The sequence below is a fragment of the Wolffia australiana genome, chromosome 13 (assembly GCF_029677425.1).
Source record: "Wolffia australiana isolate 7733 chromosome 13, ASM2967742v1".
Taxonomy (NCBI): Eukaryota; Viridiplantae; Streptophyta; class Magnoliopsida; order Alismatales; family Araceae; genus Wolffia; species Wolffia australiana.
Window position 1 is genome coordinate 12,227,056 of NC_135847.1, and position 20,783 is coordinate 12,247,838.

Consider the following 20,783-nt stretch of genomic DNA (forward strand, 5'->3'; position numbering starts at 1 on the left):
GATCGGGAGAGAGAGTGAGAGAGAGAGAGAGCGGGAGAGAGTGCGAGAGAGAGAGATCGGGAGAGAGTGCGAGAGAGAGAGATCGGGAGAGAGTGCGAGAGAGAGAGAGATCGGGAGAGAGTGCGAGAGAGAGAGATCGGGAGAGAGTGCGAGAGAGAGAGAGATCGGGAGAGAGAGTGCGAGAGAGAGAGAGAGAGCGCGAGAGAGAGAGAGAGAGTGATAGAGAGAACTAAAGATAGAGAGCGAGAGAGAAAGAGACAGCGAGAGAGGGAGAGAACGAAAGAGAGAGAGCGAGAGAGAAAGAGAGAGCGAGAGAGGGATAGAAAGAGAGAGAGAGAGAGAGAGAGAGAGAGACTTATTAAAACACCGTCACGGATGTCACTCGTCCGGACCACCCCGTCACCGTCACGTTACCATCACGGGCGATCCATCACCGTCACCGTCACGGGCCCTCTGATTCGTCACCGTCACCGTCACGTCATCCGTCACGTGACCGTCACGGTGATATGTGACGTGATGGATGACGATTGCCGATCCCTAGTCAGCTACAAGGCAAACTCCTGCAATACTAGATATTCATTTTTTATTAATGTCAAGTCCTTTTGGTCCCTTCGAAAGATGTATTGCGAATTCATTTGGCTATTTAGCTTACTTGTTCAGCTAAATTGCCCTACCATCACATGAACTGGTTAAGGAATGAATAAAACAACAAAGATGATGCTCCTGGAATGAAGGGGTCTCTCATTTTTATCCAATAAATAAATTTATTGATATTACATCAATTAATAAATATTTTTTTCGTATAAGTTTTAGTTTATAATAAACTTTAGATATGCACTAGAATGTGGTTTTCCTTAACTTTTATGAACCCTTGAATGTAATCTGAATACTAAAATTGTTAAATTTAACATGATTCAGCATGCATTCCTTGAAGTCTATTTTTTTCACTTGGGTGGGGGCCCAATGGAATGACCCAAGTTCCTACTAGAAGATTATACTTAGATGAACATAAATTTATAAAAAAATGACAGAAATTTAAAATGGAAGTGTTAATTTAGCCCAGTATACCCACTTCTCAATCTCTTGAATCTATATAAAACCATGCAATACCTCATTTGTTTCCAAATATAGTACTTTCACCGAGGTTCATATAGTATCAGACGAAGTTTCATTCCTTCCCTAATTTTCACACTCGCCTTGCCACCCAGATTCTCTACATTACCTTCATGTTTGCCTTCTTGCCTAGTCTCAGAAATTTGTACTTCTCTCTCCATGTCGTCCCTTGGATGAAACCCTACATTGTCACTATGTTATCATCATGCAGTCCCACAGACGTGATTCATGTGCAGTCGGGCATGTAATCCACTTTTTGTGGCTTATTAGTGTGGTCTAGAACTAATCCTTGCGGGCCCCACACATACTTGGTTATCTGTTTTTGCAAACCCATTTTTGTACCATCCCTGCCATATCATGCATGTCACATCATCACTTGCGACATCACCTCTATCACATCATCAATCTACATGTCTTCGTTTTCCATGCCACATCGTCATTTGATACATCACGTCTATCACATCATCAATGTACATGTCTTCGTTTTCCATGCCACGTCGTCATTTGCTACATCACCTCTACCACGTCATTGCTTGGATTGTCTTCATTTTACAAGCTACCTCTCTCCACAGCATCATTTTCCATGAAACCTACTGTCACATCATCATTTCCATGTCCCTCCTACCACATTATTGTTGGATTCTTTGCCGTGGTTTGTCAATGGAAAACAAGATTCTATGGATGCAGAAGCGTGGTAATTGATTCTCAATCAATCTTTAAAACAAAAATCGTATGTACCTTGTGGGGAACTTGTTCCACCCTTGACTTTGCCACCTTGAGATCGTTCTGAAGCCATTCATGCGTCCAGCCTCTAGAAGTATCCATGCGATCACTCGGCGCTTGGAAAATCTAGAAAATCTTCTCACCATGAAGACCCTCTCCTTGGATGAGTGGAGAAGAGAATGGAGAAAGGGAGGGGCTCTCATATCTAGCTGGCATGGGTGCTTGAATGAGTGGACCTTCCCTATTTATATTTTACTTAAGTTCTTCTCAAAAACTATAAAAAGTAAAATATATCCACCAATGCCCTTATGACCTTATGCGTGTGACCTCTATGCCCATGTATCATTCTAGTTAAAAGCTTTAGTGGCCCAATAACAATTATTGGCCAAGCTTATTAATTAACTATATCGACATACGGATTAGTTAACTAAGGATCGATTTAACCCAATCGCTTGGTTAAGTTTCCAGCCCGTGGGGTGTCAAGCTACACCTCATGCTCTAGAAGATATTGAGTAGTATTTGAACTCTCTCATGGAACCTTTACCGTTATTGGTTACCGCATATGTATAATCCATCATCCGCACAAGACTCTCGAACGACTTTGGGTATGGTTTATCGTCAAACCCTAACCCATCATTCAATTAGTACTGATGCGTAACAGGGATCATTGGAGAACTCGTTCTCCGATATCCTCACTATCCTAGCTAGGGATTTTCTTCATAGTCTTCCTTGAGTTAATCTCCTCTTATACCGAGGGCGCATGATCCTGTCTTCACCACTCAATCATCTCCGTGAGGTTCTTACTAAATCCCAGCTATGACTTGTTTGAATCCCATGATTAGATGCTCGCAATTCGTAGCCAAAATGTAGTCGTCCATTCACAAGATGTCCTTGGTGTCTCAGGTAAGTGGATCACTTATACAATTCAGACATGAATCAATCTTATTGACGTTTAGGTATGATACCATTCAGGGATTTGTAAGGATCTATTCAGTGAACTTCTTCTCCAAAAAACACCCACTATATGTCCTTAGTGTTGACACACTAATAGCCATAGGATCAGCTATACCTGTCGTATAAATAGGATAAGCTAGTGCTATTCTATTTAGATAATTCGATGTCCGTCTCGACTATCCATCAAATAGGAATATTTATAATACATGCGTAAAGACTAATGATCACTATATTATGATCTCATCATAATTCATTATGTCATTGCACGTATTCATGGACTTCATTATAAACATCACACCTAGATAGTAATGAACATAATATTTTATTCAACGGACTTAAATAAACATTGTTGAGTGATTGGCTTGAAAGACCACATAATATCCATCAATTATCGGCTATCATGTTATCATTTGTTGAGTCCTACAAAGTCATCATCTATCACCACCTACCGCATAAGGAGAGCAGACCATATCATCATAGCAAAAAAGTATTTTTTTATAGAATAATGCAGTATTCAAACTCAGAACATCCCGAATGACACTAGAATTCTTATCCAGATCTTATATCCAATTAATCTCATTATACCTTATACATGATATAAATACATGTATAACTTAGTGCATGCACTTGTGTCCCCTCAATCCCATTGTGCTCTTGCTCGCCCCAATTTGCACTCACGCCCACACATGTGACCTTGTCTGCTTATAATTGCACATGTGCCCAAACGTGCATCCCTCCATGTGCCCCTGCATGCTATTATACTTGTGCCTATACCAAATCACATGCACATACATGTGCATGTGTTCCTTCCACTTGTGCCTAACGCCCTTAGTGTTCAGCGCATCTGGTTAGGGATGAACAAGACGTGATGAGATGGACGACCATTGGTGATGGACAAAACTGTGATGCACAGTTTTTCATGTAGCCCACAACATCACATATCCCAGAGTTTCACAAAATATTGTCACAATTTTATCACATATCATGTGTCCTCACATCATGTCTTCGTTCAGTCATTCGATGAAATCCCTCTCCACCACGTAAGGCCGTATGACAAAATAAAAAAATGTTTGATTTTATTTCTTAAATTTAGACCTTTTGATACCTCAATTCATGTGATTTGAAATAAGTTATTGCTAATAAATATCCATCTCTCGTGTACAACCACCATTTTTTGTTCCCTCCACAATTGACTTTCTTGATGAAGTTGATGGAAATATATGTGGCCAGCAAGCCAATCACACATTCCACATCTCGTTACATGTTTATTAGTAGAACATATTTATTATAGTGCACGTGTGATGCTTATAATGAAGTCCATGAATACATGATCGAACTTAGTGAATTATGATGAGATCGTAATACAGAGATCACTAGTCTTTAAGCATGTGTTCTAAACATTCTTATTCAAAGGATACGCGAGAAGGACATCGAAGTATCCAAATAGAATAACACTATCTAGCCTCACTCAAATGTTGAGTATGGCCAGTCACGTAGCCATTAGTGTGGAGACGGTGATAGATAGTGGGTACTCTTTAGTGGAAAGAGTTCACTAAATTAATCTATATGAATCCTCGAATGGTATTATACATAATTGTCAATCAGGTCGATTCACGTCATGGTTGTGTAACGGTCCTTAGACCTGAGACACCAAAGACATTGTGGACAGACATTTGTACTTTGACTATGACCTACGTGTCCCTAATCATGGGATTCTAAACAGTTTTAGTTTGGGTACATCAAAAAGTTCACGAAGACTATTGGGTGGCCAAGATGGGATTCTCCACCCTCGATATAAGAGGTGACAGCTCAAGGAAGATGATGTGATGAAGTCCTTGGCCAAGGCAGTGAAATACCGAAGAAGAGTTCTCTAATGATTTCCGAATGCATTATTACTACTTCGGATGACCGATTAGGGTTTGACAGTTGACCATACCCTAAGCCGTCCAAGGAGCGTCAAGTGGATGAGGGACTATACATACACGGTAACCGATGACGAACAGGTTCCTTTGCATCTCCTAGAGCACGAGGTGTAGCTTGGCACCCCATGTGTCGGAGACTCGACTTATTGATTGGGTTAAATCGATCCAACATTAATCTATTTGATGATATATTTAATTAGTTTGGAAGGCCAATAAAGGTTATTGGGCCACTTGAATCGTTAACTAGACTGATATATGGACCTAGAGGGTCACATGCAAATGATCTTTTGGACGTCAAAAGATATACTTAAGTTTTGAAGGTTTTATGAAAAATACCCGCTTAGTATAAATAGGGGAAGGCCCTGAACGAAATTCATCCAGGACAGAATTTTCCAGGGGCCTTTCCCTTTCTTCTCCCTTCTCCCCACACCCCCTCTCTCTCCCTAATGTGATCGAGACGGCATAACGATGACGACGGAGATCGATAGGGGCTCGTTAAGAGGAGGAGATCCGACTGGTCGAGGACCACATGGATGCTTCTAGAGGATGCACACTTGAGTGGCTCGACTTGTGTCACTCTGGGATCCAAGAAATCACTATTGTGATCCGCACAATAGTACTTCATTTCAATGGTTTTGTCTATGTTGTTTAATTTTGCAAAAGTATTCCGCTGAGTATCATTTTGATTTCTTCATCAAGATCTAGGCCTCTATAACCCCACATATGTCTCATGTGCTCTCTTGCTCAGTCTTTTGGTATTCCTCTGAGTGTATCTCTCTCCTCTCTCTCTCTCCCATTGACCTCTCACTATAAATACTACAGCTAGTGTTGGTGCCACCGCTTGTAAACTTGTGAAAAGGGAGAGAGGAGAAGAGGGAGAGCAAGGGAGGTATAGCGATGAGAGAGAGAGAGATGGGAGAGAGGAGGAGAGGGAGGGATAGGGGAATGACGAGAGGGCGGATGGGAGAGAGGGACAGGAAGGAGAGAGAGAGAGACAGACAGACAGACAGACAAAGACAAAGACAGAGAGAGAGGAGGAAGGCTATGAGAGGGAGATAGCATTTATTTTTTTTTAAAAAGTAAAATATAATTAAATGATATATGTCATAGTCCAATTTTTTAATAATTTAAAAATACTTCACTATCATCACCCGTGACAGTCATCCCGTCACGTAACTTGCATGTCTCATTATCCATTACTGTTATGGTCTCCTAAAATGTCATTTGTCACCTCTTCGTCATCTAGCACATCTCTGTCACATTCATGAAATAAGTGACAGATGATGTTCGTTGGACCCTACATGCCTTCCTCTCCTCTCACACATAAACGCTCCCCCCCCCCAAACGCACCCAACAGTGTGCATATCAATGAGCTCAAAATCAAGTGTGTTGATTAAAGGCATGATTGGTTTTTAAATTTGATTAATATGTTTTATAAAGACCTTTACTCATTTAAAATATGGCTAGTTAGTGACGAGTGAGGATCATCTCCTCCTAGAATGGTGACTAGGGTGGTGATATCCTTTAGATGGTGATTAAAGAGGTGATACAGGTATACTTATAAAATATGAGACAATGAGCAGAGGGAAACAGTTAGGAAGGAGGTATATATTATTTATAAATGTATTATGATGATTAATTAGGGAGATAGAAGGCATAAATTTTATTTTACAGAGACAGAATGAGAAAGATGAGTAAGAAAGACGTGAAGTGATGATGGAGAGTTAAGAAGGAAAATAGAAAGATGTAGTTAAGTTTGCATTTATAGTTTGAAAAAAATATTTATGAAAATTTAATGACAATGGGATTATAAGGTGTTCAACACAAGTACGTGCATGATGTTTCATTAAAATTAATCCCTGCCAAATATTATAGAAATGTTGGAATAAAGTTCAAGTACAGCTTTATAGTGTTGGACACCTTATATCGTAGATTAGAGGACATGGATGGATAGAGAGAAGATGATGAAGCTTCTCTCAAAGTTTCATGGCAATCAATATTCTAAACTGTTAGGTATTATTTATAAATTTCTTCTTATAAATGCCAGTCACTTCACCTTGAGTGTTTTATAGTTTTAATATTATCTGAAACTACTTAATGATCATTAGGTCAGATTTCTGCAACGTCCTTGATATATGCTTAAAAATGACACATGTCCCAACACAGAATAAGAGAAAAAGACATAATATTGAAAATGATTAGGTGCATGAAATGGAGGCCTGTCATTGCAGTTATGACTTATTAGATTTATTTGAATGAAAATAAGCCATGTGTTGCTGTCCTGGTAAAGAAAGTATGTAATGATTAAATAAGACATGGTCCCATGGTTTGCAATTGCCAGGTCATCAAAGTTTTCCTTCTCTGCCAATGATAACATGACACATGTGTAATGTATTTAGAGCCTCCACATATCTCTGTATCTCGTTTCTTGTCCTTTCTTATTACGATTTATTACGATTTTAATTCAGCCCTTTCTTATTGGTCCACATCGTCCTACAAGTTAAAAAAACAAAAACTTATCGGCTAATGATTTGTCATTGTGGCATTGCGTTTTGAGATATCATAGTTATTATTTTTTTATTAGTCCCAGTAACATTACTGAAAAAATGTGATTGGTCACCATTGGATCAAAGTATACATTTTGACCTTAGATAACTATTGTCTTTGTCATTGCGATGTTGAAAAAAAACCATCGATATCAAAAATCAGAATGTCACTCCAAACATGTTTTTAATCAATTTTGGCTTGTTAGCAGACGTGATTATTTAAATACAAATAGATATAAGATATTCATGATTTTAACCTAAAAATTAGCGCGTTTATCACCCACTGGTTCACTTGCCTGCTATAGCCAACATCCCACACCTGATCGCGCTCCAACCAATGCGCCTTAACTCACGTTGTTTGATGCCCTTGTTAGCATTGCCTCTTACCATGCGCACTGCTACTATTGCCCTCATGGTCAACATCTCCTTCACTTTAAATGAGTAAGAAACTTAAAAGCAAATTAAGGTGTCAAAACCTTATAGCTCTTCTATATAGTCTAGGGTTACTGCCCATAAAACATGTACTCCCTTCATTTCTAATCATACTCCTTCCACATCCCACTTTCTTGTATCCATTGCAAATGCTTGTTCATGCCATTCCAAAAGATTGTACAATCTTACATGTAAATCTAATTAACATGGATAATTTTAAATTAAATTAAATTTAATAGTCTTAAATGGTTGGTGTTTTTAAATTTAATTCAAGGATTGAACACTCTTCAATGTGCTCGCCATCCCTCCATGATGTCCCCTATGTATGTGACTTTCCAATCAACCTCCCATTAGGGAACGGCATTCGTCATCCGTCACGTCACACACCATGATGGAAACATGGCGGATGACGTGACGGTCACGGTGGCGGAATTCAGGAGTAGTGACAGTGATTGTGACAAGTTTTACGTGACAGTGACATGACAGTGACGGGTGCCATGGACGTGTGACGTGACATAATATTCGTCATGGATGACAAACTTTATTTAATACATTTTAACAATGAATTTAGTGACTGAAAATTATGAATATAATGAATTTAATAAATTAATATATTGATTGAAAAATTAAGGAATTAGTGTCTTTTGTTTTAATATATTGAGATAATCAAATTATTGACGTAAAATTGTGAGTGTAATTCACTGGTTTATTCCATTTGAGACCTAAAGTCCAAGGAGAAAATAAATTTGAATCATTCAGATCAGATGATTGATTTCAAAGTAGAGTGGGATGAATATCTCTGGAAAAAGCAGATAATCGATTGATTCTCCTTTTTTTCCATTATTCTAAACGCGGAATGCAATTTATCTGGGTGATTCCCTGGCGTCTTGGAAATTGCAATGCTACCAAGCAATCCACTACACTCAGAGATTTCGCAGATGTTGAAGACAGAGTGTCAACTTCTGCCGCACATGAATCAACTTTAGGATTTCATTATCCCCCACATCTATTTATTTTGTGGTAATCAAGCAGGTATTCAGAGATACTCACTAGCCCCACTTTTCGTGAACGCAATAAGATCCAACAAATCATCACTTCGTCTACAAAACGACCATCCAAAGAGAGATCAAAATTCTTCTTGAAGCAACTATTTCCTGTATTAATTTTCAAAAGGATGCTGAAAACATTACATTCAATTAATCAATTTTTTTTCAAAATTGCCGATAATCTGCGAGCCCTTTGAAGAGCAGGTTGAGCTTCAGGCTAGAATCAAAAAATAAAGAAACAGTTATTTGCACAACTCACCGAGAGAGTGAGGAAGAAGATTAACGTGAAGGAGAATTTCCGGAGTTCTCCTTCACGAATTGCCAGAGAAACAGGAGAGAAATAGGAGCATTAGACCTGGCTCCTTCACGAATTGCCAGAGAAATAGGAGCCTTGAACAAGGGCTTTCGACTTCGACCTAACGGGGGAATCCTTATCCCTCAGAGAACATAGAAGTTCTAATGTAAAAAACATAATAAAATAGCCTTATACTATTTCCGTCACCGGTTATGGTGACTGCGTCATGATGACGGTGGCGTGACAGAACGACGAAATAGGGACGCGTGACGGGTACATGTTGGATTTTTCCAAACTCCTCAGATGTGTGACGAGACGGTGATGTGGCAAACTGTTCGTCACATCACGTCACATCCGGGGCATCACATCCTGGACGTGCCGTTCCCTACCTCCAATCCATTAGTGCATTCACTCTTCATTAATCCATAACATTATTTCTCTTTCATTTTGTCTTTCAAGATTAACATATAATAAGACAAATAGAGCTGAGCCATGAGAATGGACACAAAACTTACAAGTCATAGATCGATTGTCTGTCATTTTGGGATTATTTCCCTTTCATTCATCTCAGCTGCTTCATGATTTTTGTGATATAAGTAGCTTGTCCACCTGACTTTTAAAACTTTGTCCAAGAAATTTTCATAGATCTCTCTTCTCGAACTTGAATTTGACCTCGTTAAAAAACCGGCATTAACATATTCATTGGTGTCATCTCTTCGCCAAAACCATCTGATATCATCCATTGATATATTTGAGGTCCATCCTACTTTCCCTAACTTTCCAGTTACCACTACTATGCATTTGTAAATGATTCCACCATGTCAAAACTTCATGTACTTGTAAATGACCTCCATTTTCTCCAATATCAATCCCATCCACTAACCTCCATTCAACACTTCATTAAAATCACCACTCAGCATTTCGCCACCCTGATAATACCCTATAGTTTGTCCAAGACATTCTTCATACATTCAATGTTGATCATGGAATTATACATCAAACCACTTACCATTATGCCTCAACAAAATAGCATTTTCAAAGGAAACATCATTACCTTCTTGGTAGATCAAGGGATTGATCACATTATTAGATGGAGTATACAAGGTAGTGTGGGGTGCCATCGGGGGCGGGTGGTATCTGGAGACATCCTGCCGCGCCATGCACGGAGGGCGATAGCTAGTACCATCGAGGGATCGGATGTCTAAATCCATTAACACTTGCCATATGGATACCTCTAAAACTAATAACATACATTGCGAAGCTTATCTAGGAGGCTCCACAAGCATGGAATGGATGGACTGGTGATACAGGCGAGACGTCAAGCCGAAGAAGCAAGGAATGGCTCGACGAGGACCCCCAAGATTCTCCGACTTGAGACTCAGGGCAGCCTAAGATGGACATGGTTTGACCTAGAAAAAAAGGGTCTATAGTGGACAGCATAAAACAAGAGAAACATAGAGACAAACCATATCTAGGCCAGTATAATAGGATGCCAAAAATAGGAAAATAAGACACAAGGGGACAATTGCCAGAATCAAAATCAAATTAACATCTGAAACACCAATGAGGAAGGACAAAAAACTAGTCAAATATCAAGTCAGATTGTACTGGGGAGCTTCACACCAGTTATAATAAGCATGACACAACACTATTTTGGGATGGTAAGGGGAGTAAAGATGGAGATTCAAAAGAGGAGCTACTTAGATATATTAATCCCCCCGAAATTAGGGGAGAGGATCTAGTGTAGACATGCTCTGACGACCACCCAACAGACTGCATCAATCCGTCGTTTTATTGGTGGTGATTAAAGAGTAAATTGTACATACAGATATAGTCCTAGAAAGGAGAATTTAATATGGGGGAAGAGAATTGAAGTATTGTCGAGATAGAGAGAGAAACGATGTAAACAAATCCACTATTGTCGAAACTTAATCATACAGACGCGGGCGAAGATGCCTAAAACAAGGAAAAAGAAATCCAAGTTGTCTCCACTCTCTTCCTTTCTCTCTCTAGAAGTGAAATAAAAATTGATGTCATCTTCATGACAGCTTCAGGCTGATTGTGTGTATGCGAGAGATATGAAGAAAGATCGGCCAGAGATGGAGATGATGATGATGGCGGGGTAGAGAGGGGCGGAGGAGACTGATAAAGAGATGGAGAAAGCGAAATAGATAAGATAGAGAGAGATATGGGGACCAGAGATAGATAGAGAACTATGGGATCAGAGATGGAGATGGGAATGATTATGGTGGCATAACGAGGGAAGGAAGAGATAGGAATAGATCTATATAGAGATAGAGATAGAGATAGAGATATAGATAGAGAGAGAGATATGCAGATGGAGATAGGATAGAGACATACCAGAGATTGAGGTTCTACTTGGACGGGGGTGGGCTGCTGCTGCTACTGGTGGTGCTTCTGCTCCTTCCTCGAGCGGGCCTATGAAAACAAAGGGTTTAAACGACATATGAAGCGTGCATGGATGTGATGAAGTGGAATATGCCCAAATTATCACATGCGATGAGACAGTCAGGAGAGAGATGGATTAACATGATTAGCATGGTTTAGGGACATTTATGCAGCACAAACACAGCTCAGACATCAAATGTACAAGTCGGGTCGAGTAAGAGAGAAATATACATAGAAGCGAGAGAGAGATAAGAGGAATACCTCCGTGGACTACGGCTTTTAGAGATACGCCTGCCGCTGCCCTGGCAAATACAAAAAAAAACAGAGGTCAGAGAGAAATATAAACAAACATTCTGGAGGAAATGAAGGCTTTTTGCGTAAAAAATCAGACCCTTCGAGGACTGGGGGAGCCCGAATAAGAACTCGACCGCCCACGCCTGAGTGGTGGCAGCCTGCCCCTGTTCTCGGTGCAATTAAAGACCTTTTTAGAATCCAATTGTAATTTAAGCATTTTAAAAAACAAACTAACTTCAATGTATATTTGTTTTTACGAAACTTCAATGCACAATACACAGAAATCAATCATTCTAACATTAACTTATCTTTCAAATAATCCTTGGCTCGATTAGATTAGAGACGATGATTATTTTTATTAATTCTGTATGAATGATGATAATTTTTTGTAATAAGGGTGATGTTTAGATATATGTTTTCATTAATAGCGTAGGAGAAAATAAAACGTTCGAGACCTGATATAGACATCGTCAGAAATTAAAGTAAAGAATTAAAAACTACAAATTGGACACCCACCTTCGAGGTGATACGGATCTTGAGCGAGAGCGAGCCGGTCTTCGGATCGGGGAGCGGCTTCGGCGACGCAGAGGAGAGCGCCGGGGAGGGCTTCGTGCTCTTCTTGGAGGCGTCCTGAACATGAGAGAATCAATTGCTATTCATTGAAGCCTGAAGAGTGATCCAGAAAAGCCTTGAGGAAATGACTAACCTATACATTAAATATAATTCAATAAAAAAACTATCATTAGAGGAAATGTTAGTAATACTTAGATAATGGATCATGTTTGGTTTTCAAAGCTTTCTTAAAAAAATGATTGGTTTTCATAATTACATATGACACTATTGAAACGCAAAATTGTAAAGCTTTAGGAACAAAAAAGTATTTTATGAACCGAAAATTAAAAAACCCCCAAGAGGAAGATTTCTCTTAATGTATCCTTGCATGTAGTCGGCCCAAGGCTACCCAGTCGTGGCGAATAAGCTGAAAGCTGTTAAACAGGTTCTCTTCTTTTTTTTGGGCCTTCGCATTTCTGAAGAACATACGTCGATTCCTCTTCTCCACGTTACTTTTTCGGGCATATCGATTAAGGCGCGTAGCGGTCAATCATCACGAAGGTGTTGTTGATTCCTATGTGTAGTGTTTCAAAACCTATGTCACCCATTATAATAGAGTAGACTAGGATTAACCTGCAATATAAACTATGGGAAACAGAAATATGTAAAACAAGGAACCAAAGCGACTTCTGTAGAAAAATAAGCTGGCTGTTCCCTCAAAATATTACCGGCGAAGAAAAAAATGGCTAAAAGGATGATAACAAGTTATATTGAATGAAAAAATAAAAAATGAACTCGAAATCTGAAAATTCAAGCACATTTTGCTACCATCACAATTGGGAAAAGGGAATCATTGAGTTACCGGCGTCTTGGGGGAAGTGGTGAGCGTTTGCGAATGGGACTGCCGCGCCCTCGTCGGGGAGAAAGCCTAATGAAGAAAATTGAAACAAAATTCAATTTAAAAAGTAGTTATATTAACTTTTTGGGAAATAAATTCAAAGAAACATGCAAAATTCACCTCACTGGGGACCTATATCTACGGGGAGGAGAAGGAGAGCGCCTTCGAGGCGGAGAAGCAGGTCGCCTGCGCAATGGTGGAGGAGGAGAGTCCCCTCGACGGCGCACAGGGGAATCCAGCCGACGTCTGGGAGGAGACTCCGGACGACGCCTAGGTGATTCTCCTCTCCGATGAGCTGGTGGTGATCTCCGTTGAGGTGGCGGTGAAGGTGGTTTCCGGCGAGGGGAAGCTATAAATAATAAAGATTCAGTTTCTCATATCGCTTTCAAATAGAGACATAATGAATAAAGACCTATTTGCGTAATTTTTTGCAGTTAATAAACGTAAAATAACATAAGAATCGTTTAATTCGGGGTCAGTATTTGCAACAGTCTTCTAATAGGATAATTGTTCAGTTTTTCATGTTGCTTTCAACACAGAAAAAAACCCATCAAAGCCGTACTTCCTCCCCTTAGAATGGTATCTTATGACTATAGACACTTATACTGGCAATATCAAGCAGTTAGTACGTGCAAAGTAACATAAAAGTCACTTCAAATGTCGTAAATCTGCAAAAAAATGTAAAAAAATGCGTCAAGATTAAGTCGACTCAAGGTCACTCACCATCTCTGGCTTTATTTGGAGCACTCTTTTCACCATCAGCAACGGCTTTGTCTTTTGGAGTGACATCCTTCTTTGATGTTGCAGCTGCCTTTGAAGGAGATGCCGGTTTCTGCCTTTGAGGGAGAGTAAACCTCACTTTAACAACATTTCCATCAATTTGCGCCTACAATAAAAGCTCGATTCAGTTATTGACTTCTTCTTAAAAATTATTTCAAGAAATGCCCAAAGTACATACTCCGTCCATGTACAAGACTGCCTTTTCAGCATCGACTTTCTTCTTGAACTCCACATAACCAAACCCGCGTGGAAGATTCACCTGGGAACCATTTCAACGGCAAAATTTTAATTGTTTTATTTTACAAGAAAACTAGGTAATCTAATGAGATAAGACAAGATTAAAGATTCCGTACAGCACGATCCATCGCCAGTTCCACATGGATTACTTCGCCATAGTTTCCTGAGTACGAGCACAACAGAAAAATTAGAAACGAAATTCATCAAAAAATACTCAATGGAGAGATAATTGGCAATACTGTCAGTTTTGAAAGATAAACTGATTTAGAACACGAGACATTCAACAAGATAAACGAAAAAGTTTACCAAATATTTCTTTCAGATGGCCTTCGTTAACATTCCTGGTGAGCTGATCGACGTGAAGAACTGCTGCTTCAGGCAAAGGGGATGTTTTCCTAAAAAATATTCAGAAACAATAATATAGATACGCCTGTAAAGAAACGCGAACCAAAAAAATATACTCATGAACCTCCAATCCAGATCAGTATTTTCGCCTTTACCAGTCAGGCAATAGAAAATGAAACATAAGTGTTATGTTACTTAGGAAAACGATCACGATATCCTTCAAGCATAAGAGGAAAATGGCAATGTATTCTGACGTCAATCTTCGACTAAATAATAACTTATAAAAATAAAATGGATAAAATAGCGACAAGGAATGATCCACTACCTTGGAGGAGAAGCTCTTTTCGTTCTAGGCGAAGGGGAACGGTCTTTGCGGGGAAGTGATTTGGGACTGGAGAGAAGATGAAAGCATAAGGTTAAACATGTTAAAAGTAAAACTAGAGAACAGAGTCCAAGAAAAAAAATCGATAATAACTCACCATCAATGTATAATTAAGCCTACCCAAACAGCTACCTTAAATCGGTAAGAGTACATTTGAACAAAAGAAGAACCGATGATCAACAGAGTTCACGGATAATCATAAAAAGAAGAAACACAAAAATATGCGCCTTCAAGAACTAAATAACCATTTAAATGAGCAGCTACCTTAAATCGGTAAGAGTACATTTGAACAAAAGAAGAACCGATGATCAACAGAGTTCACGGATAATCATAAAAAGAAGAAACACAAAAATATGCGCCTTCAAGAACTAAATAACCATTTAAATGAGCAGCTACCTTAAATCGGTAAGAGTACATTTGAACAAAAGAAGAACCGATGATCAACAGAGTTCACGGATAATCATAAAAAGAAGAAACACAAAAATATGCGCCTTCAAGAACTAAATAACCATTTAAATGAGCAGACCCAACCTGTTAGCTTCAATAGGCAAGACTATTACAGGAAAAAATAGACAGAGGATGAACAGAAGTTAAGAAAAAATCAGAAGAAAGAAAATAATGCGCCTAAACGAACTAAAATAAACATTCAAGTGAGCCCACCCAAACTGTTACCTTCAATCTGAAAGAACATGACAGGACTAAAAAGAAGCAAGGATCGAGAGAATTCAAGAATAAACAGAAAAAAAACAGAAACAGTGGAACTTCAAGAATTAAAGCAACCATTAAAATGAGGCCGTCCAAACTGCTAGCCTCAATCCGAAAGAATATTACGATACGAAGGATTGAGTGAATTCAAGGAAAAACCAAAAAAAAAAAAACAGAAACAATGGGACTTCAATAGTTAAAATAGCCGTTCAAATGACCCCCCCCCCAACTGCCACCTTCTATCAGAAAGAACATAACAGGACTTAAAAAAACCAAGGAACGAGAGAATTCATAAAAAAATCAAAGGAATCAAGAAAAAAACATAAAAAAAACAAAACGCCTCTAAGAACTGAAAACAACCTTTTTCTCTGGGAAGGCGGGCTTCGGCTGCGGGAGCTCCCGCTTCCGGAACGCGACGAAGAACTCGTGTACGATTTCGACCTAGAGCGCGATCTTGAGCGAGACCGCGACCGCGATCTTGAGCTCGATCCAGACGAAGAACGCGAGTACGAAGACGAACCAGAGGCCGACCCCGGCCGACTCGCCGGCCTGCCTCGGGCAGGTTTCGCCATTACCGTCGCCGAAGATCGAGAACGCGAAGAACTAAACCCTAGACGACGACGCTGGGTTTTTTTTCTTCGTTCCGAGAAGTGAACAAGCTATTAACTACTACTGTGTTCAAATGTTTTATTTTACCTACATGTAATTTGTAAATGAAGAAATAACTTTTGTACCCTATACTTAAGAATTGTTGTGAATGAATCCTTAAATTTTATACCTATTGTCTTTTGCTATTTAATATTAAGTTGTATCATAAAAAAATGCCATATCTGAGAAAAAAAAATGTTCCATGGAAAAAACTGACTGAAGTAAGGATGTTGGATGTGGGTATTAAAACGGATATCGATAACGGATATCCGTAAGCATGGTAAGCAGGTTTGTGTCGTCTCATATCGCAAAAAATTGCTATTTAATATTAAGTTGTATCATAAAAAAATGCCATATCTCAGAAAAAAAAAATGTTCCATGGAAAAAATTGACTGAAGTAAGGATGTTGGATGCGGGTATTAAAACGGATATCGATAACGGATATCCGTAAGCATGGTAAGCAGGTTTGTGTCGTCTCATATCGCAAAAAATTGCTATTTAATATTAAGTTGTATCATAAAAAAATGCCATATCTCAGAAAAAAAAAATGTTCCATGGAAAAAATTGACTGAAGTAAGGATGTTGGATGCGGGTATTAAAACGGATATCGATAACGGATATCCGTAAGCATGGTAAGCAGGTTTGTGTCGTCTCATATCGCTACAGCAGGAACCGATATCCAATACTGGCATCTGAAATGATATAAGCATCACCATAGTCCCACTAGGTGGTTTCGATATCAGCTATCCTTTTGGGATATGGGTTATGAATTCATGTATCAAATAAGAAAACTCATGCATAAAATAATACATTTGAGTCTGTGAAGAAATAAATTGTTGGCTTATTTAACGTTGCAATATAGAGTGCAAGGCAGTGAGCCCTTTGCATTAAAAATCTGATTTATCGAATGATCGCATTTAATGTGCGGTATTAAAAAATGAGGGTGTCCTCAACTCGATTATAATTTTTTACTATCTTTAATAATGGTCATCTTACATTTAACTTTAAGTTGTTCAGTGTTGTATGCATATTTTTTCCGAAACCTTGCGAATCAAGGAGATTGAGTTTTGCATTGTTTTCTACTAGTTGAAATAGGATGATATTTTCATCTTCTTCCAAGTGTATAAGTTTTCGTTTATTCTTTAACATATATGTTTATGGTCGCTACTTTTCAAGTTGTCCTACAAGACATTTTTTGATGTATTGGTGTCATGATTGGAATCTATTTTTTTGTGAAAACTATATCTATTATTAAATATCCTACAATATTACACCTCATCCGGATAAAATTGGGGTTGTTCCAGATGTTGGATATCGCATATCCGGCGGATATAAAATATCCATCTGATATCGGACATCAAGATGGATATTGTAGGTGGCCATACGTGGCAGATGCCAGTAGCGGATATTGAATATCGAAATCCATACCCAAAATTGGTAATCGGATAACGATTCCCTATATCGGGATACTGGTTTAAAAAATGGGCAAGTATTTTCCCATGAGGAAAATAATACGTATAAATATTTCTGAATGAATCTTAATTGAAAAAAAAAATATGTGTTCCATCCTTTGACTCTTATAGTTGACTCATATTGACTCGTATTAGGCCCCCCAGCCCATACTGTTGGGCCCATTTTATTATGGGTCATACTATGGAATACTAGATATAATTCAAATTGAAAAGCTTTAAGAAAAATAACAAATGCTCTAACATAATATATTTATATCTCACAATAGATTATTTTCACCTTATAAAATATTTAAAATATATTTCTATTGTTATGTCGTATATCGAAAAAATTGATATATGACACCCATATCAGATATCATCGTCCGACCCTTGAGACGAAGATGGATGCTGATATGGGGACAGATAACAATATTGGATATTGGTATTGTAGCCACTGATATCCGACATCGTCATTCAGTATCCGAAAATTTATATTGATGGATATTGGATGGTCCATTTCCAAGATCTAGTTCAAAAATTGTCCACATATCGGGTTTGGGATGGGCGAACACTAAATGTACATGTGTAATTTTGAACTTCAGCAAATTACCATTTTTTACATTGAAAACCATTGTCCATCCTATACCATGCATGGGATCAAGGAGGTTTGGAAACAAGGTACAAAAGGTAGGCTTTTGGGAGCCAAGAGGGCCAACAGTCAATTAGTCGATAATCTTGTAGTACTTCAGGTCATTTGGTGGTTTTATTATGAAAACCTCCTATGTTGTGGGAAGACTCTGCACAGAAGTAAAAAATTTATCAGGTGACAGGTGGAGAATAGCAAAAATGTATTTTAGAGATACTTCAAATGCATTCATCAAAAGGGATTCAATGAGCTTGACGGCAATGAGAGAAAAAAAGCCTCTCATTAGTGACATCATTGGTGGTGTATCATTGAGCGCAGCCATACAATGTTATACCTTGAAGGGCTATTGCATGATTTTTATCTTTGATGGACTCACCTTGGAACATCATCGATCACATGACAAAAAGGAATTATGATTACACACCATGCAAATCAATTGAGACCCATTACAATGAAGGTCATAAAGGTGTGGGTTATGAAGATGGCATTTGGGTGGAGGAGGGCGGTGCAGTTGTTGGGTATCACCCAATGAGTGTCACTCATTGCAGATGTATGGACTATAGATAAAGGTTCTAGCCTTTGGTTGTCACTGTTCATTGGGTTGACTCAAAGTGGGAGGATTGTGAGCATACTCTAACCATTTAATAGATTGTTTTCAAATAAGATATTGATAGCATGACAGCAATACTACTCCAAACTATCAACTATTTTGATTTATACTAAAAGGAAAATGCTGAGAAACAGCATGATGAAATTTATGCGTCTAAAATATCACGTGAACACAATCTTGTTTTCAAGTTTGTGATTTTTTTTGTTAACATATGTCGTAAAAGAGGACGTTAGTAAACATGAAAAAATTCTACACACTGGGATTCCACACTTAAGCACCAAGGGACATGTGCCCCTATGTTGCTCATATCACAAACCATGTCATCTAGGCATTATTGAGAAACCTATCCCTTCTTTGAGCCACGGCACCCACGAGGAAGAGGTTGACGTGAGCATGATGGTCAAAGACTATGGCCCTGATTTCAGATGGACGGCAAAGAGGTGACAATTGAGGAAATTTTAGGCCCCCAACAATGCATCGAGTCTCTCAGAGATGGAGTCTCGAAGGAGTGAATGCTTATTTGTGCCACTCAGATCTCCACCTCTCAATATAATACATATGTCAATATGTGTAAGGAGTTCAATGACATGGATGATAATAAGAGGATCATATTAGTTTTTTTGATATGCTGGAGAAGTTCTTGTAACATTCTTGTAGCTGCTACAAAAAGTGCAACTTCAATGATGAGATTTTCACATCTTGAAGACTAGGGGGAAATATCCAAATATCTCAAGGGATGAGCGGGAGTTTTTGAGAGAATTTTACCACACCCTTGGATGGTTTTTCACTGCCAAAAACCACATTTCCAGCTAATGATAATTTATGAAGTTCTCTACATTATGGGAGGTTTTTGTCTTGTCATCGAGGAGGTGGTCAATATTGTTACCAAGTAGGTTTTTGTCCTGTCATCAAGGAGGTGGGAGGTTTCACATGTGTCAAGCAATTACATTGAGAGCTCAGGTCTTCAATGGAACTTTCATGCATTTCCATGCATACAAATTTGAAGTACTACGAGGAGCTGTTATGATCAAATGAGGGAATCACTATAGCCATGACGACCCTGTTAGAAGTAATCAACTGATGAAGGCAAATTAGGGTGTTATTTTTAATGCCACTGTAAATTAAATTATCCTAAATCAAATAAAATTTGTAATTACTTAATCTCACTCAGATATATATATGGCGATGAGTTAGGTCTTCATCACATGGACTGGCCTTTAGAGTTAGATCTAATAGTTGAGTTATGATTAGGGAAACTAATATGATAATGTGAGTGATAAGATGAATTAAATACATAATAAAATAAAATATGGGATGAAGTAATAATAAAAAAGATAGTGAAAAGATGAAAGTTAAGTACTTAATAAAAATTAGTACATTTTTTGGTATTTGATGGAATTTACTGACACAATTTCCTTGAAGATAATATTTTTTAAAGCTGTAATATATATAGAAACGTTATAATTTTATATTCATAAAGATATATTATTTTTATTTATTAAATACGTTATAAATATTTTGTTGAAATAAAATAAATTTTATGGAATTATTTAAGGGATTTTAAAAATCTTTATGGGTTTATTATGAGTTTCCCACAGGTCGTTACATGTCACAGCCCTATATATTAGGATTGTGGCCAATCATTGCAAAAAGACAGTACTATGGCGTCACAAATCATGTAATAACGAACATATCACAAGCTAACATTTGTTTTTATGTGTACATATGGGAAAATGTTGGTTGAAAAAGGCCTGATTTTATTCACAATAAATGCAGACAGATACGGCAGCCATGT

General features: G+C 38.3%; 1 protein-coding gene across 1 annotated transcript; it reads right to left on the reverse strand.

Annotated features, from left to right (window-relative positions):
* Positions 1 to 10,925: 10,925 nt before the first annotated feature.
* Positions 10,926 to 16,295, reverse strand: SR45 (arginine/serine-rich 45). The gene is made up of 12 exons (XM_078584963.1): positions 15,994 to 16,295; positions 14,872 to 14,937; positions 14,508 to 14,596; positions 14,318 to 14,364; positions 14,143 to 14,223; positions 13,908 to 14,070; positions 13,305 to 13,533; positions 13,149 to 13,214; positions 12,251 to 12,364; positions 11,832 to 11,898; positions 11,702 to 11,742; positions 10,926 to 11,470 (listed from the first exon to the last, which is right to left on the reverse strand). The coding sequence occupies exons 1-12, from the start codon at positions 16,203 to 16,205 to the stop codon at positions 11,407 to 11,409; spliced, it is 1,239 nt and encodes a 412-aa protein (XP_078441089.1). The 5' UTR covers positions 16,206 to 16,295; the 3' UTR covers positions 10,926 to 11,406.
* Positions 16,296 to 20,783: the final 4,488 nt, after the last annotated feature.